The following is a 22204-nucleotide window of genomic DNA, read 5'->3' as shown; positions in this document are numbered from 1 at the left end:
AAGTACACTTCCAGTAAGTGACTCTTTGTTTTGACTACAGGAGGACAGTAGTGCGTGCCTCACTCCAGTCCTGGTCTGCCTCTCCAGGCAGCTTTAGAAGTGAAGAGAACCAGCACCTTCTGCTCCAATTCACCTCCAGCTTGAACTACCCCCTTGCCCTGGTTTAGCACCAAGTAAAATTCTGTAGTCATTCTTTATTACAAAATACTAAGATAAAACTTCCACCTTTAAAGGCAAAATGTGGATTTATTGAAATGCAGGCATTATTTTCCCCTTGAAGCACTGAAAACTACATACCACATCTTACATGACCAATTGGTACATAAGAAAATCTGTCCTTGTCAGAGGTTGTATTGATACCCATGACCATTCTCGCATCACTTCACACTTTTCAAACTGTAGTCTGGGGATTAAAGAAGTCACCTGTGTGGGGCCTGAGCAGTACATGTGTTCATGTACATTTACAAACTGTATGTCATGGAAACAACTGTGGAATTTGGAAGGGACCCTAAAGATCATCTAGTTCTAGGTCCCTGCTATGGGCAGAGACATTTACTAAGATCATCCCACCTGGCTTTGAACACTTCCAGGTTGGAGCCTCCACAGCTTCTGTGGGCATCCTGTTCCAGTACTTCACCACCTTCAAGGTAAATAGAGCTTCTTCCAGTTTGAAGCCATTACCCTTCATCCTGTCACTTCATGTCTTTGTAAAAAGGCCCTTTCCAGACCCATTGAAATACTGGAAGGCTGCAACGTGGTCTTCCTGGAGCCTTCTCTTCTCCAGGCTGAGCAACCCTAATGCCCTCAGCCTGTCTTCATAGGAAAGGTTGCTCCAGCCGTCAAATCATCTTCATGGTCTTCTCTAAACACACTCTAACAGTTCCATGTCCTTATATTGGGGGCTTCAGAGCTGGGCACAGTACTCCAGGTGGGATCTCATGAGAAAGGATTAGAAGGGGAGAATCCCCTCCCTTGACATGCTGCACATGCTGCTTGGGATGCAGCCCAAGGTAGCATAAAGGCTGCAAATCCACCTTGCCTGCTCATGTTGAGCTCCTCATCAGCCAACACCCCCAAGTCCTCCTCCTCAGGATGACTTTCTTTCCTCCAGGCAGTCTGTATTTGTACCTGGGATTGCCCTGACACAGATATAGGACCTTGCACTTGGCTTTGTTAATGTTCTTCTCTGAAACTTTGTGAAGAGTCAAAAGATTGGAGATCACAACCCTCAAGCCTCCAGAAAGACTAAGAGGAGTCTTGATTTTTCTTCTTAAATTCCCACCTTAATAAGGAAAGTATCCAGGACACAAGTCACAGATGCTGCTGCCCCTCCCCCCCCATAAGTAAAGAACACTGCTGAAAACAAAGGCTTTCCCTTCAATAACTTAAAAAAAATGACAGTTAAAAAAATTATACAAAAAAGTGATGTAAACAAGTTAGAGTAACCCAGTATTTCCTGACCCTCACAGCCTGACCAGGGAGGCTCATTCACTGAACTCAGACCACACCCAAGAGCTGAGCCAAGTCTCCCTTCTGAATAGAGGCATTTTAAACCATGGCTGTTTGCTGACACTCTCACGTCTCAGCCCAAGGAGGAAGCAGCAGCCATTCCAGCTGTTGATGACAAGCCCTTGAGTTGCAGCTGCCTTCTGAGGAGCAGCAGGGCAGGTGTTTCCCCTGCAGCATCAAGACGAGCTGAGGATGCAGCAGCTGAAGGGCCCCGCGGAGCCGTCCCACTGTTACATTGCCACGCACTTCCGAGGGGAGGCAGAGTCGGCGTTGGCTTTTTTCCGAATGCTTTCTGTAAAAGAGAGAACGTTCTGCTGCTCAGGAAGCGGCAAGCTGTGCCAGGATGTGTGCTTCGACCAAAATAAAAGGCACAGAAAGGAATTACGCGTAACGGCAGCAAGGGGGCAGAGCAGTGCGCTTACACTTTAGGATTCCTCTGTGGAACCCCAGAATTCAGGCAGTGCTCAGTGTGTTATTTCATAGTTTCATAGTTTCATAGTTTCATTCAGGGTTGGAAGGGACCACAAGGATCATCTAGTTCCAACCCCCCTGCCATGGGCAGGGACACCCCACACTAGATCAGGCTGGACAGAGCCTCATCCAGCCTGCTCTTAAACACCCCCAGGGACGGGGCCTCGACCACCTCCCTGGACAGCCCATTCCAGGGCTTCACCACTCTCATGGGGAAGAACCTCCTCCTCACATCCAGCCTGAATCTCCCCACCTCCAGCTTCATTCCATAACCCCTAGTCCTATCACTACCTGAGATCCTGAGAAGTCCTTCCCCAGCCTTCCTGTAGGCCCCCTTCAGATACTGGAAGGCGACAATTAGGTCACCTCGGAGCCTTCTCTTCTCCAGACAGAGCAGCCCCAACTCCTTCAGTCTGTCCTCATAGGAGAGGTGCTCCAGCCCTCTGATCATCCTCGTGGCCCTTCTCTGGACACGTTCCAGCACCTCCACATCCCTCTTGTAATCGGGGCTCCAGAACTGGACACAGTACTCCAGGTGGGGTCTCACCAGGGCTGAGTAGAGGGGGAGGATCACCTCCCTCGACCTGCTAGCCACACTTCTCCTGATGCAGCCCAGGATCTGATTGGCTTTGCGGGCTGCAAGTGCACACTGAGAGCTCATGTTGAGCTTTTTGTCCACCAGCACCCCCAAGTCTCTCTCCTCAGGGCTACCCTCCAGCCAGTCACTGCCCAGCCTGTATTTGTGCCTGGGATTGCCTCGACCCAGATGCAGGACCCTGCACTTGCTCTTATTGAACTTCATGAGGTTGGCCTGTGCCCACCTCTCCAGCCTGTCAAGGTCCCTCTGGATTTGAAGGAAGACAAAAGTTATTACCTGCTAAATCTCTTCTTCCAATCCCCACAAGGCCCTCGTACAATCCCTTGGTTGGATTTTCTCCTGCTGTGACCACGCCGTGGAGCCAGATAAGCAACATTCTGTGGCCGTGCTCTCTGTAGCTTTTGGTGCCTGGCAAGACCAAACCACAACTAAAATCCTGCTCTTCACCATGTGTGGCCCTGACACAGTCCACTTCTGAACTGGGGCATTTGGACAGCTCTCTCTCCTCTGAGTTTTACTAGGGGGCTCTAAAGTACAGCTCAGCATAATTCCTGGTTGTGCTGTGATTGCTGAACATCTGAACAGTGTGGCCACGGGTGAGCCTGGCCTTGTCAGACAGCCCTTCATGATGATACAGAGCACAGCATAGCCTCTTGTATCACACAAACTACAGGAGGCCCTGCAGTCACTGAGTCAGCATTGACCTGATTCTAAAAAGGAACCTGCTTCTGCTAACATCTCTCTTCAGTGCTAAATGGGACCTTGCTGCTCTCTTGGTTCAGCTCCTTAAAAGCCAAAAGCAAACCCAGCAAGTTTCTGCTGTCCTGGAGAAGAACTGTGCCAAGAACTCCCAGGTCTAGCAAATGCCTCAGAAAGACTGAGCAACAAACCCCTCACCCCCATGCTTGTGTGCTTTACTCCTAGACAAATCCCAGTGTGTACATAACTCACATTTATCAAAATGAGGATTTTGGTTTTACCTATTTTTGTTGTTGTTTCAAATGAGACATCTGGTTTTCTTCAAGCTTTGCTATTGCTGCAGACCTGTCTCCTAGAAACACAGCCCAAGTGTACGAAGGGGAATAGCTGGGCAGTGGTTTGTACCTGTCCATTGCTGCTCGATGGCCCGAATGTGGGCATCAGTGAACTTCCAGAAGTGTGCCAGCTTCTTCCATTCCCCAGGTTTGAGGTACTTGGTAGCTAATCTCCACAGGACCGAGCGGATGTGCTGCGTTTCCAGCCTGTGATCCTGTTTAAAACTCAAGGGCTTTGCCACCCAGGAGTTGGAGTCACTGCTCAGGTGGTCCTGCAGAGCCAGAACAGGGGTTTTGGTTGGGATGCTGCAGACATAGCTGTCCTTCTGCACCCTCCCACACCCTCGGTGCTGCAGGTGGCTGGGGGCTGATTCTGGCATCACACTTTTTAATTCTCTTTATTTCACTCTGTTCTAATGGAGCATGCTAACAAACACTGTGAATAACCCAGCACAGCCAAGTCCACCACTAAACCTCAGCACCACATCTATACAGCTTTTAAATCCCTCCAGGGATGGTGATTCCACCACCTGGGCAGCTTGGGTCAGGCCCTGACAAGCCTTTCAGGGAAGAAATTGTTCCTAATGTCCAACCAAAACTTCCCTGACACAACTTGAGGCTTTTTCCTCTCTTTTCCTATCACTTGCTCCCTGGGAGAAGAAACTGACTCCCCAGCTCACTACAGCCTCCTTTCAGCAAGTTGTAGAGACACAGAAGGTCTTGCCTCAGGCTCCTTTTCTCCAGACTGAACAATCCCACTTCCCTCAGTTGCTCTTCACAAGACTTGTGCTCTAGACCCTCACCAGCTTCACTGGCCTTCTCTGCACACACTCCAGCACCTCCATGTCCTTCTTGTAGTGAGAGCCCCAAAACTGAACCCTGTATTCAATGTGCAGCCTCATCAGTGCTGAGTTCTGGGGGAGGATGATCCCTGCCCTATTCCTGCTGGTCACACTACTGCTGATCCAAGCCAGGATGCTGTTTGCTGTCTTGGCCACCTGAGCACACTGCAGGTTCATACTCAGCCTTGCTCTCAAGAGATGTCTCCCTTTCACTGCCTAAAAATTGCTTACATCTTGTTTGGTGACCTTGGGCTAAGCATTTTCCTACTCAGTACTTCAGTTTCTCCTTCTGGGAGAAAGGGATTTGGGAACAGCTGTGAAAGGATCTCCAACCCCCCTGCTCCCTTCAGCAGTGCCTTGGGTTCCTAACAACAGAGGCTTTTTTCAATGGGGAGAGCCTTAAGGAGATGTTGTTGGCAGGGTGAGGACTTTTGGTCTTCTTAAATAGGGTGATGGAAGCTGAGGTCAGCCTCTCACAGGATGTCCTATGTTTCTTTTCCTTTTGACAGCTGTTCATGTGGAGTCTCGGTGGAGAGGGTAAAGCCAAGGTGCCCTGGGAGGCGCAGGGTGGGTGGTGTAACCTGTTCACCTTTTCCCCTTTGTAAAAGCGCTCAGCTTTGATAACCATGTCTGCCAAGCTGATGTGATTGCCTCGGACGGCGACATCCAGAGATGTTTTCCCTTGCTGGAATGAGAAGAGGGAAAATGAGCTACAAAAGATCCTGGATGCTTAGGAGGTACAACCTGCATGCCCTGGCAGTCTGTAGTTGCAGGCAGCATGGCCTTTGATCAATGCACCCCACTGGGACAAAGGACCCCTGTTCTCCACTGGTAAATACCTTGGATGTGAGCTAGCTTTGAGCTACCCCAATCAGGGCACAGGGAGCCATTTTCCAGGCTCTGCAGCACCTCCTCTCCCTCCACAGAGGTCTGCCCCTTTGGCAGGAGTGGATGGGAATGTATTCTGTTACCCACAGTAGACCTCAGTGCCATGATCCAAGGCACTTTATAGCCTTTTGTGCAGCAAGTTTGCTGACACATGAAACTGAGGAGATTTATACAACCTCACTGATTTTACAGGCTCTGCATTTGCATGATTAGAAACGGCCTCCCAGGAGCACAGGCTGATGTGACCATGAAAGTGTACCTGTGCTCCTTACATGAACATGATTTTGGATTGAGCAGGGGGCATTTGTAAATCTAAAAGCATGTGGCAGAAAGGAGCAAGATGGGAAAGTTGCATGAAGGAAAGCAAGCCAGCCCAGCCATTCGACATGCCAGGGAGAACAGTTCTAGCCTCAAATGTGAGCAGAACCCAAATTTCACACAGAAAAGTGTGAGTGTGCTCCCTGTGCTGAGTCTCAGTGTGAATCCACAGACTGTGGGAAGGTGGCAAACACTCACTGCAGCCAGGAGGTTGTTTCAGCTGGGTGGCTTCGAGTCTGTAAGTGCTTTAGCCCACTGCAAGTGCCAGATGCTATTTTCACCTCTGCCCAAGCCCCTTCAGCATCTTCTGGGCACATCTCAAACTTTCAATCAGTACCAACTTGCTTGGTCCTCTAGAACTCCTTTTGTTGATTTAATTAGAGGGCAAAAGTCCTGGGCAGTGGTGCCAGGTCTATAGCAACCAAGTATATTTTTAACCTATTAAAACACATGTCCTGTAATCCTTGAGGTACATTATTTATCATTATTCCAGAAGAATAATCCTGGAACTGTTTAGGTTGGACAAGAGCTTTAAGATCCTTGAGTCCAACAGTTAACACAGCACTGCCAAGTCCTCCAGATCATTATGGTGCACAAGGAGCAACCAGAACAACTTTAAGAGAAAGTTTGCTCATGGGGTGAACTCTTTTCTACCTTCCAGAGGAGCAGGAAAACACATCGAAATAACCTACTGAGCAGTGTTTCAAGGCTTTATCCCTGGAATCATCCAGATTTAATATTATTACAAGCCTTCATTGAAAACATGAAACCCAACCCAGTGGTGGAGACCATCTGTATATCCCCTCTATGCCTCCACAGAATCTATTCAACCCATGCAGACATTCACCTTGTCTGTTAGCTTCAGATTAGCTCCTGCGATGAGCATCATCTCAGCGATGTCCTGCCGGCCATGCTCCGCAGCGATGTGGAGCGCGGTCTGCTGCCGCTGCAGAAGGAGGGTAGAAGGACTACATTTCAGAGGGGCACAAGTGTGAGACTGGAAGGGTAGGACAGAACAATCCCCGGAAGAAGTGTTGTAAGGATGCTGTCAGCTCTGCTTTCCTTTCTCCTCTATCCTTTTTAAACTGAGGGCCAAACACTCTCCCACCTCCAAATGGAGCTGGGTCTGTCCCTCTCCAAGCATCAGCACTAAGAAGCCTCCTTGATAAGAAGGAAAAACCTCTTCAGTTCCATAAAGCTTCCTAGGGTCACTTCTAGAACTATATTATTTCCTGTTCATTAAATAATTTCTGTAGGCAGATGGTTTGGCCAAAGGAGGAAAGGACCTGTGCCAATTCCTGGGATAAAGGACTGGGTTAAATTGTGTGCACAGTAAAACTTGCATACCTTGGGGCTGTTTAATGGAAACAACTAAAACCAAACACAAAATGTGGCCATTTCATCTCTAAGAGAGCAGAAATGAACTAGAACAGCCACACAAAGGCCCTCATTCACAAAACTCACAGAATCTGCTGGGACAACCACCTACCTCCAGGCTTGCCTCCCATTCTCAGCCCCCCAGACATTTTGTAGAACACCTTCCGGCCTCAGATGCCTCCCACATGCTTCCAGCAGGGAGGAGAGAGCCTGACTATGCCATGTCACTGTGCACAGATCCCAGGGATGTGGCACAGTCCATGTGCTGAATGCCATCAAGTGATTACCTCACTGCAACAGTCAGAATCATTTCCCAGGTTTCACATTTCCTAAAGCTGTGCTTCCAGCTTTTCCCCATTCTAAAGCACTCCTTTTTGATCTTGTCCCCAGGGTGATCAAATCTCCCATGACACAGGTTCACATTTCAAAGACAGTAAACAGAAGCTGCAGTCTTACGTTGTCTGGAATGTCAAGGTCACACTTTGCATCGATGAAGAGCTTGACCATGGCTGGGAAGTTCTGCAGTACTGCAATGTGTGTTGCTGATGCATTTTGCTGTGGGAAGAAGACCCTGCACTTAGGAGGAGCTTAGCTCATGGCACCAAAAGGACCATGCTGTGCCCAGCATGTGTAATTCTAAGCCATCTACCAGTTTGGTCTGGAGATTCTGGCCCATAAGCACAGCCCCCTAACAGCAGCACTGGTCCTTGCAGAGTTGTTTTGTGCTCTTGCACAGATCCACAAAGCAGCTTTGCCCTTCCATAAGGGATGAGAAAGTTAAGTGGTGCTTACATGATTAACAGCGTCTGTGTGGATTCCTGCATCCATGAGGATCCTGGCTATCTCCTCATAGCCGTGCAGCGCTGCATAATGAAGGCAGTTCATCTTCTTCTGAGAGGCACAACAGAAGAGATCAGTATTAGTCAGGCCTTCTTCTCAGAGGCTGCAATTATTACAGAATGTCCACAGAGATCTTCTTGCTTCCCTCCTGCAAGAGCCACGTGTCCCTATCCTGACAAATTCATAGACTGTCTCAAGAGCCAAACTGGTCTCAGGGAGCTTCACCCTCCAGAGGTGCTCACGTACTTTCCCCTGGGCTTCCTCTGCTATGGCTGGAATGCTGGGCTCCACACAGCCCCCCAGTAACAGTTGAGGCCCCACTGGGAGCTTCACATCTGGCTAAAAATCCACAAAGTAATGTCTGGAAATGGAATCACCTCCACAGAGCTCACCTGGGTTTGGGCATTGACATCAGCACCAGCTTCCAAGAGCAGCTTCACACAGTCACTGTGACCCCCCTCAGCAGCCAGGTGCAGAGCTGTAAGTCCTTCCTGGACAAGGTAAAGATGATGACAAGCAGCATTTCTGTAACAAGGTCAGGCCAAAGCAGTAGAACAAGAAAGCCTCTGCCCTATCTTCTGAATCCATGATGTGTTAGAACACCAATCCTGAGGGCCAGGCATCTCTAGCCACTTGTTAGGAAAATAAAGGACACAATTATTCTATTCTATTCTATTCTATTCTATTCTATTCTATTCTATTCTATTCTATTCTATTCTATTCTATTCTATTCCTATTCCTATTCCTATTCCTATTCCTATTCCTATTCCTATTCCTATTCTAATTGTCTACCACTGACAGATCAGTACTGTTCTGTCCTTATGCCACTGGGAACAGCTGGCCCATGGGCCCAGAAGGCAGACACTGTGTTCACCATCTTCTCTTCTCTCCAGTTCATTAGCAAACAAAAAAGGATTTCCTGTGGACACTGGAGAGAAATAATTTTCCTGGAGAGGCCCAGAGACAGCCACAGACAGAACTAGAAATCTGTGTCACTCAAGCACTGGTTCTCCCTTCTGAGGGCTGCAGCTCATTTCTTTGCAAGAGAACTGAAACAAGCAGAATTCCCAAGTGATTCAATTTGGTTTTATTATTGCTCCTTGCACAAAAGGCAGCTCATCTAAGGGAAGACAAACACTAGAAGGTGGTTTCTTCTTTCATTCAGATCTTAATCACAATCAAATACACTTTTCAGAGACAGTAACTAAGTAAGACTAAAATAATTGCTGGTAAAGTTCATTGGGAGGGTGCCCTGGAATAAATAACAGCATTACTAAGCCAATATTTGCTATCTGTATCACTAACTGTGTTCCAGCCACATCATTTTCCCAAGCTGGTGTGTCAAAGAGAGATTTCAAACAGAAGGTCCATATGTTCAGTGACTAAGTCAATATTATAAAGCACAGTCAAGTTTAGTCTAAAACACACTCAACAACCGTTTAGGCACTTGAATGTACAAGGGTCAGGGAGAGAAAGGGAGATTAAATGGAGTGATAAGACAGGTCAGCAGATGGAGCAGGAAGGAATGGCAACACTTCAGAACTGCTTATTGGTCCAAGAAGGATGTTGCCCTGCACCAAAACTCAGCGAATGTGACCTGCGTTTACACACGTATGCTTGAGATAAAATCAGCTCTCTCCTAGACCTGCCACTACTCAGCCTGGAGTCTGTGGCAGGAGGGCATTACTAGAGAGGGAAAGAATGAAACTGATGTGGGATTTATTTCATTCAAATGTACTTACAGAATTCTTTTCATCAACATCCACTCCAACATCTATAACCTTCTGCAGTACAGCGAGGTGTCCATTTTTAGCAGCTAAATGCAAGGCTGTGTTTTCTTCCTGAAAGTAAACACCACTTCATATCGTGTATCAGAGGGTGAGCATTCACACACCACAACCTCACACACAGTACATCCAGCAGGACTGAAAAGGAGGCTGTGACCAGTAGCACAAGTCTGAAATAGTCTTTGAAAGGTGCAGCAGGGAGGGAAGAAACCCAGCTACCTTCAGCTGGAGGTGTGTGTCCTGTACTGCTACGGATCCTGCCTGAAAAGTCCTGGAGAAAAATCCAGCATGGACTGAGGTGCAAGTGGCATGGAAGTGGATAGAAAGAAGAGTCCTGACATACCAGAACCTTTGTTACATCTTACAATTGCCTGCATAAGCCTTCTTTAATGTCCTGATCCCTGACTTTCACATCCTTTAGCCCTTGGCTTATACTTCCCTTTTGTGTGGTTTTGTTTGTGCCCATACCTTGTCTGTGGCGCTGTGAAAACATCCCAGATGAATGAGGAATTCCACCACCTCCAGCTGCCCATGCTCTGCAGCCAGGTGAAATGCTGTTCTGTCCATCTTTGAAAGGAAACAAAGAAACACAGCCCAGAAAGGCTCAGAAAGCACAAGATTACCTCATCTGCTACAAGGGAGGTAATAATGCCTTGGTGAAAACCCAGTCTGCCAGGAGGAAAAAGTGCTGCACTTCAAAAACAGTCAACTTTTCTTCTACTGTCAACTTTTATTCTGCTTAACATTTGGGATGACCCCAACACAACAAGGTGAACAGAACTGTCCACTGAGACTAACAACTCCAAACAGTGCAAAAGAGATCTTTTCAGTGTTGGTTTCTTATAAATACAGGATAATAGTTTGCTAAAAGCAACTAAGGATAAAAATAAATTAATTACTATCTGAGCCCCCAGTTGTCAAGTGGTTCAGAACCCCTTTGGAGGAAAGGCAGATCTCTTGCTGTCTCATTTAACCCCCAAGTGTAAGAGTGGGGATCACTCTTGGATCCTCGAAGGCCATGCAGCAGGGGAGTGTGTGTGAGTTCCTGTGTATTCTTATGATGTCCTCAGGAGCAGATCACCAATGCTGGAACACACTGGGAAAAGGTTACCCTTGGTTGCTGCTTACCTACAATACATCCTGGAGCATCAGCTGCAAGAGAGGAGGACTTTATTTTGCAAAAGGCTACACTGGGGAGTCCTAGCTGTCAAAGCATGGCCATAGCCACAACCTCCATCATCCCTAAGCCCAACTCTGCACAAGGGCTTCTGGGAGTAGCATGACAGTGAGTCTCTCCCTAAGACCAAGGACAACATTCCTGCTAAGCTCACCAAAGCCTCATGAAACAAAGCACTTAAAAGCCTTACTACCTTGTCTGTCTCATCCACACACATGTCCTCCAGGTGCTCCATGATGAACTCCATTACCTGGATGTGTCCCCTCTGAGCTGCACAGTGGAGCAGGTTCCTGCCATTCTGGAGAGGAGATAAAAGATCACTCATTTAACAAGTCCAAGACTGTGGAAAAGTCTCTTTGAACAACCTATTACTGCTAACAAAGACCCATTCCATGCATCCCTGCACATCTTTCTCTCCCTCCCATCACTGTCTAGAGCCATATGATGGACCCAGGTATGGAGACTCTCTCACCCTATTGGCACAGTCAGTCTTGGCCCCAGCATTGATGAGGATCTGCAGGACATGGAGGTGGCCAAACCAGGCAGACAGGAGAAGAGCATTCATTCCAAACTGGGCAGAAGAGAAGAGATGCTTAGACCTAAACTGCAGCCACCATCATCCCCACCATGGAGAGAAGCTGTCCCTCTAGCTTCATGATTTTTCCCAAATACTTTTGTTTTTCTCTGATTTTTTTTCTTTAGCACCACTTTCTGTAACTACTATTATTCCTTCCACAGGTGGTTGCAGCTGCTGAGCAGAGACCTGCCTCCTGACTGCCACATCCTAGTCAATGGTGGGCATTACCTTGGTTATTATGGGAGAGAGTGAGCTTGCTGGCTGTCACTACCTCCCCACAAGCCCCAACAACATGACTGGAAATCAAGCATGCCCACGCTGTATGGAAAACCTCACAGATTCTACCAGCCTACTTCCCTGTCACTGTCCAAGGAAAAGGCCAAAAGACAGAGAAGAGACACATCTGGAAACAAGGCTTGCTCCAGAAAGGTGCTGTATCTGCTTCAGCAGCTTCCCAGGCACAGCAATGTCTTATACCCCCCACCCAGGGCAAAGGTGCAGGCAGTAACTGCCAGCCCAGAACCCAGTCCCCACTACCCCACACAGATAGACCACTACTGCAGATAAACCACATCTGCAGGACACACAAGGGAGAGTTGCCTTCATACACTGTCCTTGTCATCCACTGGGACGTCGTGATCCAGGAGCAGTCGCACAGCATCCACATTCCCTGCTCCCGCGGCCCAGTGCAGGGCAGTCCGGTCTGTCTGGAAGGGTAGGAAGGAGAGGGAAAGCTGATGCATGCAGAGTGTGTATCCACCAGCCTTCCTGAAGGCCAAAGTCTCCTTTGCCATCCATGGAGCCAGAAATCCACACACTGTGCAAGGTTCTGTTTGGGCAGAGCCCTCTGCCTCTTTGCTCTCTTGTCACGCAGACAGGTGCTAGTCACCACCTACTCGGACACTGCAGCACTGCACTACAACAACACAGCAACGAGAAACATCCAGGGATGGACAGACTGAAACAGCAGGGACAGGTTCAATCCTGTATTTCCAGGACTCTCTTGCTCAACAAGGGGAAAGCTGCACCAGGAATCAAGTCCTTCCAACCACCTTAGTGTACAGAGCTAGTAAAGTCAAAGCCTTTCATTGCAGCTGTATCTGGCACATGGGCTCCAGAGAGAACAATAAATAATCACACTCTCGCTCAGTCCTTGCAACTTTCCAGTCTGGCCAGGACAATAGTGCTGTGGGTTTCAGTGGGTTGTGAAACTGCTCAATGGCCACAGGCATTCTTGAGCACTGGGAGCTGTATCTGAAAGCTTTGACCAAACAAGCAGCTGATAAGATGTGTTAAGGAGCTGCAGTTTTGAAACACATCCTCAGCACTTTCTGCTGCTCAGAGGTGGCAAAAACCTGGACTTACACTGGTTTTGGCTTTAATGTTGACCCCTTTCTTGTTAAGCTCCTCCCATCCTGGCCATATCATTCAGAGGTGCAAAAAAATTGGGCTTACACTGTTTTTGGCTTTGACATCGACCCCTCTCTTGATAAGCTCCTCCATCCTGGCTGTGTCATTCCGCTTCGCTGCATCATGGAACTCCTTCTCTGAATGAAGCACTGCAGCAGACAGAAGAGCAGACACTACAACAATGCCAGCAAGAAGCACAAAGCAGCATGCCCCAACAAACCTCCCCTTCATCTCACCAGCCCCAGTGGCTCCAAGGATTCCTGTAGAATGATTCTTCCAGCAAGAACTCCAGCCCCAGAGATGTTGGCTGGATTCACCTCCTCCCACTATCTCCCCTTCCCTGAGCACCTTTGTGCCACATCAGTGCTCTTTCAGTCCTACCAGCTTATAGTTTCATAGTTTCATTCAGGGTTGGAAGGGACCACAAGGATCATCTAGTTCCAACCCCCCTGCCATGGGCAGGGACACCCCACACTAGATCAGGCTGCCCACAGCCTCATCCAGCCTGGTCTTAAACAACCCCAGGGATGGGGCCTCAACCACCTCCCTGGACAACCCATTCCAGGGTCTCACCACTCTCATGGTGAAGAACCTCCTCCTTACATCTAGCCTGAATCTCCCCACCTCTAGCTTCATTCCATTCCCCCTAGTCCTATCACTACCTGAGATCCTGAAGCTTCTCTTCCAGTTCAGTGTCTTTCTTTGCATGGGCTTGCTCCAGACCCAAAACTTTTTTGATTCATTAGTTTATGTCCTCTGGGCATTGCCTGAGGCCCAGAGCCAGTGTGAGGGCTTGGGCTTATGACACAGACCCAGACCTACTCTTCCACCCCTTCCCACCCACATCCTGCTGCTCTACAAGGAGGCCTTTACACATGTGTCCCTCCACACATCCTGAATCAGCCAAGCAGCACCAAACTGCTAGCCTGGCCTCTGATTAGTATTGCAACTCATAATAAACCATGGCAGTTCTGGGCATAATTTGTTACAACTGGCAGTATTTGTCCTGCACAGTTAGGCACAATTTAAGGATGTTTACTCTCCATGCTGAACCTCGCCCCAGCAATCTTCTCCTTCATTGAACAAACCCTCCTGTCAAGAAAGCAGCTCAGTGCAACTTCAGTTTGTATTAGTGTATTGACTGGACACTAACCACATGCCATACAATAGGCATCAAAACATTACTATTCCTGTTCCACCATACTTAGGAGATAAACAGGAGACTTGCTGTCTAAACAGCACTACCCCATTCCTCTCTGGGAGCACAGAAGGCAGGCATCCCTCCATGGACTCCCAGGGCAGCAGAGGCATAACCTCATCCTCCAATTTCCATTCCACTTACCTTCAGACAAAAACATTTAGCTCAGGAAAACTCCAAATAACACTAATCTTAATTCAATATAGGATCAGTCAAGACTGTTGGACTTGCTGACACAATGAGGGCAGCAGGATTTGGATACTGATTTCTGCAGGAATAGGATTTTCTGTATTGTATATTGAGATCCTGTTCTCATCTGCTCAGGATTGCACTTCAACCCCACATGGACCCTTCATTTGAGAGGAAATTCAGGAGAACTTAGGAAAAACCTGTGGAGTTTGTGTCAGTTAACACCAATGGCTACACACACACCACCTTATTCAGTGGAGTAGATCTATTTCAGCTAAGCAGATGTTGCTGCCACTGCTCTTCAGGTGACATAAATCTGTTTTTGACATTTTGTGATCACACAAAACATCACTGTCCAGACATGCCAAACTGCTCCTGGATTTGCTTATTCTCTCCTTCACCTGTGAAGGTGCAATAACAAACCTCAGTTTGCTAAGGCTGTAGAAACCCCAATTTATTTATTTTCAGCAACACATGGCAAACAATTTGATGGTCTGTGTTTCCCACTTAGTGGTTACCCTGGTGAAGCTAGTCCTGTAAATGTAAATGCACTCCTCAACGTGGCATGCCCCTGTCCAACAGCACCGTTTCAGCAGATACTTAGCAGTTTTCCCTATTTTTAATTCTGAGCTGAAGTTTTAGGGTATTTCATACTTTATGCCACTGAAAATCACAAAATAATTGTGGAATTGTGGGGGCTGGAAGGAACTCTCAATGTGCACTTGCAGCCTGCAAAGCCAATCAGATCCTGGGCTGCATCAGGAGAAGTGTGGCTAGCAGGTCGAGGGAGGTGATCCTCCCCCCTCTACTCAGCCCTGGTGAGACCCCACCTGGAGTACTGTGTCCAGTTCTGGAGCCCCTATTACAAGAGGGATGTGGAGGTGCTGGAACATGTCCAGAGAAGGGCCACAAGGATGATCAGAGGGCTGGAGCACCTCTCCTGTGAGGACAGACTGAAGGAGTTGGGGCTGTTCAGTCTGCAGAAGAGAAGGCTCCAAGGTGACCTAATTGTGGCCTTCCAGTATCTGAAGGGGGCCTACAGGAAGGCTGGGGAAGGACTGCTCAGGATCTCAGGTAGTGATAGGACTAGGGGGAATGGAATGAAGCTGGAGGTGGGGAGATTCAGGCTAGATGTGAGGAGGAGGTTCTTCACCATGAGAGTGGTGAAACCCTGGAATGGGTTGTCCAGGGAGGTGGTCGAGGCCCCGTCCCTGGGGGTGTTTAAGCCCAGGCTGGCTGAGGCTCTGTCCAGCCTGATCTAGAGTGGGGTGTCTCTGCCCATGGCAGGGGGGTTGGAACTAGATGATCCTTGTGGTCCCTTCCAACCCTGAATGAAACTATGAAACTATGAACCTGTGGGGATCATTTAGTCCAATCTCTCTGCTGGAGCAGCGTCACCCATAGCAGGCTGCCCAGGATCACAATGTTCAGGTGGGATCCGAATCTCTCCAGAGGAGACTCCACAACCTCTCTGGGCAGACTGCTCCAGCACCCTCACAGCAAAGATGCTCCTCTTCGTGTTCAGACAGAACTCCAGTTATCCCAAACAGCACTGGATAATAATTTCAGTGATTTACCCTCCCTAGCAGTTTATTATGCAGGAGATTTTAAAAAAGCAGCCAAGGAGACAAAAAGCACCCAAAGGAATGCGCTGAAGCTGCCTGCTGCGCTCTGCCTGAGGCTGCGTGACACAAAGATAACCCAGGAGAGCCGGGGGCTGGTCAATGAAGGGGACAAAAAGGCCGAAATACAGGGTACTGGCTTTGTATGAAGCCTCCTGAGGATACAGAACGCTCTGAGGTAAAAGCAGGCGCGATTCCCGCGTAGGTTAATCCCCTACGTTGTTTCCGAATGGATTTTTATACGCCCTGCCGTTCTTTAAGGCACCTCGGCCCAGCCTCAGAGCCCCCCGCGGGGCCGGAGGCAGCCGGCGCTCCGCCCGCCCTCTCCCGCCACACGAATTCCCTCTCACGGCCCGGTTTTCCCCGCCCCGCCGGGCAGTCCCGGTCTTGCCCCCACTCAACTCACGGCTGTCGTCCTCCGCGGCCAGGTCGTCGTCCATGCCGCAGTCCGCCGGCCCCGCCGCCGCGGGCGCAGGGCAGGCTGGCAGCCGCGGCTCCGCCGCCTGAGAGGCAGGTTCACTGTCGCCGCCTCGCTGCCGCAGAGCGCCTCTTTAGCTGATATTTAAAGGAAAACGGAATGAAATAAAGCCTCTTTCGGACACATAGGTTGTTTTCGGGCCGTTTGGGAATGACACTGAGGGGGCCCAGAGAAGGGCAATGAAGCTGGTGAAGGGGCTAGAGAACAAACCTCACGAGGTGCGGCTGCGGGCAATGGGACTGTTTAGCCTGCAGAAATGAAGGCTGAGAGGAAACCTTCTGGCTCTCTACAGTTCCTTGAAAGGAGGCTAAAGCCAGGTGTGGATCGGGCTTTTCGCCCAAGTAACAGGTAATAGGACAAGAGAAAATGGCCTCGAGTTTGCCGGGGAGGTGTAGGTTGGATGTTAGGAGAAACTTCCCAGGATGAGCAGGGCTTAGAGGCATGAGCTTAAATCACAGGAGGCAAGACTTGGGTTTCTCCTGTGTGGGGCTACCCAGCGGCCAAGAGAGCAAAGAGGAGGTGACTGCAGAAAGTGGAGTTCTTTGCTGCTGGTCACAGGATAGGGGGGTGACTGTGAGCCAGCAAAGGCCCAGAAGGCCAATGGTATCCTGGGGTGGATTAAGAAGAGGGTGACCATCAGGTGGAGGGAGGTTCCCTTCCATCTCTACTCTGCCTGAGCGAGGCTACATCTGGAGTACCATTTCGAGTTCTGGGTTCCTCAGTTCAGCAGAAACAAGGGACTGCTAGAGTGAGGCTACAAAGATGGAGTGGAGCATCTCTCTGAAAGAAAGGCTGAGAGACCTTAGGCTGTTTGGCCTGGAGAAGACGGAGAGAGGATTTTCTTAATGCTTATCAATATCTAAAGGGTGGGGGGAAAGAGAATGGGGATAGACTCTTTTCAGTGGTGCCCAGCAACAGGACAAGGGGCACTGGGCACAGACTAGAACCCAGGATATTCCATCTGAACAGAAGGAAGAACTTTGCTGTGAGTGTGCCGGAGCCCTGGAGCAGGCTGTCCAGAGAGGTTGCTTAATCTCCCTCTCTGAAGATTTTCTAAACCCGCCTGGACGTGATCCTGTGCAAACTGTTCTAGGTGACCCTGTTTTATCAGGGGGACTGGACTAGATGATCTCCAGAGGCCCCTTCCAACCTCTACCACGCTGGGATTCTGGGATTCTGTTACCCTGCAAGACCCCTTCCAACCCTGCTACTCTGATTTCATCTCTTGTTCCCTGCAGCATGATCTTTTCATTCTCTCCCTGTACCATGCTGGTCTACAGACCTGGGTCAGCCTTGGCCGTTGGCACTGGCTCCTTTCTCAGCAGGACTCTTCCTGTGCTCTCCAGCTTCTCTGTTCCGTGAGTTTTGGCTGCAAGCAGACACCAAACTCAGCGACCACATGAGGGTGCCAGTGCAGTTCACCGGCCAAGGTTTGCTGCAGTGAGCAATGATCTCTGCGGGCTAGTTGGAGCTGTTCCCTGTGCTCAGGGCAGTTTTGGGGGACACTCTTGTGCCCAGGACCCTTCTGTGAGTCTGTGCTGCGCCTGTGAAAGATGTGCATGTGGTGGGAGATGCGGGGAGGCAGGCAGTGTCCCAGGGGAATGTAGAGATGTAGAGACCCTGTGTTACTTCAGAAATGTCCCTCTGTGAACATAGCTACTCCAGGGCAATCTTTAGGGTAGGGAGGAGCAGGCCTGAGCTGATGATTTCCACCTCATTAAAACCCACTGCCGAGGGTCTCTGTAGCCAACCACTGTGCTGGTGCACCTGACCCACTGCAGGGACCACAAGCAGGGCTTGGTGAACTGGAGAGTTAGACCCTTAAGTTCCTGAGCAAACACAGAATGTGTGAGGGTCTGTGGCCAGCTGCTGGTCTCAGAGCTTGGGATGTGTTTTGTTTTATTCAAATTGAATTTCAGAAGACACCCTCTCTGGTAGGAAAAGCAAACATAAGGTCTGTCTGGAAGAAGGGGAAGCCCTTTTGTCTGTGGGTTGATCATCCTCCCTGAGGAAGGGAAAAAACTAGGTTTGATCCTTGCTTCTGCCAGAGGGGAGATATAAACCCTGATCTCCACAAGACCCTAGAGATTACTGTGAACAGCAGGCTGTGAGCATGTCTGATACGGAGAGTTTTTCTTGCTCTTTCCTCTTATTTTAAATAATTAATGATTTGATGGAGCAGAAAGTGGAGAAGACAGGTGTCCCATCTCCCCAGAGAGCAGTCTGTGCACCCGGGGAGACGAAGTCTTGCTCTCTCACAATGAATATTTAAGTGTCTTAAGACAAATTGAAACGGTGCCAGAAGGAGTGACTGTGAAGGGCTGAGCCCTTCCCACTGGGTACTCTGTGCCTGGGGGCTGGGGACACAGCCCTGAATAGGGTAGGGAATAATCCATGACTGTCTGCACATCCCAGCCTTGGGTGGGACCTCTGGCTCTAGCTAGTCTTTTGTTATGCTGCAAGAGATTCTTGGATGAAAAGCTGTTGGGATTTAACCTGCCACTTGTAATGCCATTTTCTGCTCCTCTTCCAGAGCTTGAATTACCCAGGACTGGTCACCTATGGCTCTTCTGCTGCTTAATGCTGACCTCAGAGGAGAAGTAGCACAGATGCACTGAAAGTTCATATCTGTTTCGTGACTTGGGTGTTTCCAGCAGGCAGAAAAAAGGCCATGTAGGCAGTTCCTTCTGTCCTTACTAAATAGGTACGTGCTCAGGGGTGGAAGGGATGAAAACTTTCTGCTGATACCAGCTACAGAATGCTGCAAGGATTTATTAACAACACTGAACACTTCCCTAGCCATCCATGTCTTAGCTAACAGACCTAAAAGAGCTGTAGGATTTTTCCACTAATGCTGTAGCAAAATGAATGACAGGGCAGGTGGTAACTGAGCTCTTCTTGCAATGTATTCCACATATTGACCCCATCTTCAGAAAGGTGTTAAAGTCTTTAGCTTTATTGAAGAGTAATTTTAGCTAAGCCAGCTACATGCCCTTTCTCACTTGGAAGTGGACTCTCTGACAGAGCATTTCGTGTTCCTACCTTGCATGCACCATTTTTAAGGAGCTACTTTAGGATAATCATTATTTTCAGTCTCCATTCAAAAATTGTGAGTCAGGCTGCTTGAATCCATGTCATTTTCAAATGCACCTCTGTTTGCTCTCTGGTTCAGTTGTGTACACTGTGATTTTAAAGTCAGTCAGATTTGCAGCTAGCCATGTAACACAGCCCACAAACCAGTATGTGTTTATGCAGAAACAGTTGCTTACCTAAAGGTTTAGCAAATTGGACTTTAATTTATAAACTTCCTCTGGAAGCAGACCTGGAAGGTGACTCCTTTTGCTTGCAAGCTGCCTGCAGTCCAGGAAGCCAAGCCTGGAGCTGCCAACAGTGGGGAGCCTGGCTTGAGGAACAGCATCCAGCCCTTGAGGATTGTCTTTTCTGGCCACAGTCAGGAAACTGAATATTACACAGGAGGGGTGATGACCATGTTCCTCTTTTGGTGCTGATGGACTCTTTTTTCCATGACTGGGTGTCAAACAGCACATTGTGCTGAGACAGCAACCACAGGCTCTGTGTGGCAGCACCTAAACCAGATGCTTTGAGCACTGTGGTACATGGCTGCCACTGATGCTGTGAGGAGTTGAATGTTTGTGCTGCTTTATGTCCCCGCTGTGGATATGAAAAGGACTGACTTTATTAGCTCCATGCCCTGGCTTGCAAACTACACTTTCATGTCCATCGCAGCAGAGTGGGGCACATGTAACAACTCTGGCTGCACAGCTTCATGTGTGGCTCCATCTTATTTATTTTTGGTCTGGACTGTGCTTTTAGTTGTCCTGTAGGCTAGGTTATTTTTGGTACTTTCTTTGATAAGTCTGTTGCTGTGACATGCTGCAGAGCCGAAACTCCTCTGGGAACATCCCAGCAGTGCACACAAACATCAGCCCTGTAGCTTCTAACAGTCAACATACAAGGCTTTCAGAAACCCTGGACACCTAATGGGACTCCACAAACCTACTCTGGGAGCTTGCAGAGGGATCCAGCACTTTCCTCAAAGGCTGTATTCAGCTCCTTGCAAGACTTCCACAGAGGAACAGCTTGTTAGAGGGACCTGTGGCGCTTGGAAGCTTTGCCAATAATAATTCAAGCTCAATTCTGAGGTCAAATATTTAGTTAAACAGAGACTGTCTGATGACTGGATTAAACACAGACAGCATCTGAGTGAGCTCAACACTTCAGGTTTTTGTCAGTGTCCATTTCATGAGCCTGTAATTCTGTTTTTTCCTGTCTTCCCTGCTCATCCTCATGCAGAGTGAGGTATTTCAGCAGAGCTGCTGCTCCTAGCTCAGGAAGCAGCCTGTATCACAAAGGGATGTTCTCTCTTTTAGGCTTATGAATAATCCAGTATTATGGGATTGGGAGGAAACCACGTGTTAGAGACATTGAAGGGTTGGTTTATTTGTTTGTAAGGAGAAGTCTCAAGGAAATGTCAGAGAGGGTGGGGAGCTAGGCTTGCCTGGCAAGATGCTGCTGCATGGTGTTGACACTGATAGCTCAACCCATCTCAGCAGCAGCTGGAAGTTTCAGCTGGTGATTTTGAACTTCCCCCTCCCATCACTCTCACTTCCCAAAGCCGATAGGCTTTTAAATCCCTTCAAAAGATAAATGGGCTTAAGCTTCTATGTAGCTTTGAAAGTGAAGCTTACACTCAATTAGCACTGTTGCCAGGGTTGTTCCTGACCATCAGGTCATTCCCATTGATCCCTGACCTTCACACAGAGCTGGCTGACATGAGTTCACTGAGTTGACCAGCTCAGTATATTCTCCTTCCAGTTGCAGAGAACTGAGCTGACATCTATTCTGCAGGAATACAGGAGGAGCAAAAAAATACACATGCCAAGTATCATTTGTACCTGAATTATATCTTAGAAAAATACTTGGAGAGGGACAAATTTGTTATTTCTGTGATACTTTGCTGGAAGAGGTCTGTATGAGTCCATTGGCTTCAAAGTTAATGTATGAATCTACTAGTTGGGAGAAGCATTTCCAGCAGATAGGGAGAGGTGATTCTGCTGCTCTGCTCTGGTGAGACCTCACCTGGAGTACTGTGTCCAGCTGTATGGGCCCTCAGCACAAGGAGGACATGGACCTGCTTGAGTGGGTCCAAATGAGGCCATTAAGATGACTGGAGATCTGGAGCATCTATCTTATGAGGACAGGCTGGGAGAGTTGGGCTTGTTCAGCCTGTAGAAGAGAAGGCTCCAGGAAGACCTTATAAATACATTTCAATATCTGAAAGGGACCTACAGAAAGGCTGGGGAGGGACTGTTTAGAAGGGCTCATAGCGATAGGATGAGGGCAGTGGTTTGAAAGTAGAGCAGGGGAGATTTAGGTTAGACATCATAAGGAAATTCTTCACAATGAGAGTGGTGAAATACTGGAAAAGGTTGTCCAAAGATGTGGTCAGGCCCCGTCCCTGGAGACAATCAAGATCAAACCTGGCCAACTCTCTCCTTCAAGTGATGGTTAGCTCAGCAAGTGCTTGGTTATGGGAGGTGGGAGCGGCTGCATCATATAAACCAAGCAATAATCGGACACTGAATCCTAATCCCCTCACTGACATGCCTGCAGGCAATGTTTTTATTCTCTCTTTCCTGCATGTGTAAAAAGAGGGAGGATCCTCTGCTTTCTGGGTCTCTGAGGACTGTCTGGCTCCTAAAGGCAATTTATTCCATGTTTTCTTTCAGGACAAAAGTGCATCTGAAATGCAGGATCTTATAACCATAAACATGAAGTGCTGAAATCTGCTGCCAGAGGCACAGCGCTCAGCTGCTCTTATGCTGTGCTGTGAGGCTCAATACAATATCTGAAGCAAAACAAAACATC

The 22204-nt window shown here is 48.5% G+C and overlaps 1 protein-coding gene across 2 annotated transcripts; it reads right to left on the bottom strand.

Moving 5' to 3' along the window:
* Positions 1-226: 226 nt before the first annotated feature.
* Positions 227-16329, bottom strand: ANKDD1A (ankyrin repeat and death domain containing 1A). Of its 2 annotated transcripts, XM_068143473.1 has the most exons (15): positions 16244-16329; positions 12874-12977; positions 12027-12125; positions 11314-11412; positions 11035-11139; positions 10133-10231; positions 9620-9718; positions 8270-8368; positions 7830-7928; positions 7494-7592; positions 6508-6606; positions 5044-5139; positions 3683-3884; positions 2855-2986; positions 227-1801 (listed from the first exon to the last, which is right to left on the bottom strand). In XM_068143473.1, exons 1-15 carry the CDS (start codon positions 16275-16277, stop codon positions 1740-1742), a joined length of 1527 nt encoding a protein of 508 aa, XP_067999574.1. In that variant the 5' UTR covers positions 16278-16329; the 3' UTR covers positions 227-1739. The 2 variants fall into 2 exon arrangements, with proteins under 2 accessions (XP_067999574.1, XP_067999573.1); XM_068143472.1 differs by lacking the exon at positions 16244-16329 and having other exon boundaries at positions 12874-13074.
* Between the last annotated feature and the right edge of the window lie 5875 nt (positions 16330-22204).

This window comes from Melanerpes formicivorus, unplaced genomic scaffold (assembly GCF_026170545.1).
Source record: "Melanerpes formicivorus ecotype bairdi unplaced genomic scaffold, bMelFor1.0.p_v2 SCAF_10, whole genome shotgun sequence".
Lineage (NCBI taxonomy): Eukaryota > Metazoa > Chordata > Aves > Piciformes > Picidae > Melanerpes > Melanerpes formicivorus.
This window is presented reverse-complemented; position numbering and strand designations above follow the sequence as displayed.

Coding starts and splice junctions, on each gene's coding strand:
- ANKDD1A (XM_068143472.1), bottom strand. CDS start 13,059: ATGAAGGGGAGGTTTGTTGGGGCATGCTGCTTTGTGCTTCTTGCTGGC. Junction 3,885..5,043: donor GCTTTTACAAAGGGGAAAAG/GTGAACAGGTTA, acceptor CTGGCTCTGCAG/GACCACCTGAGCAGTGACTC. Junction 1,802..2,854: donor TGGAAGAAGAGATTTAGCAG/GTAATAACTTTT, acceptor TCTCTTTTACAG/AAAGCATTCGGAAAAAAGCC.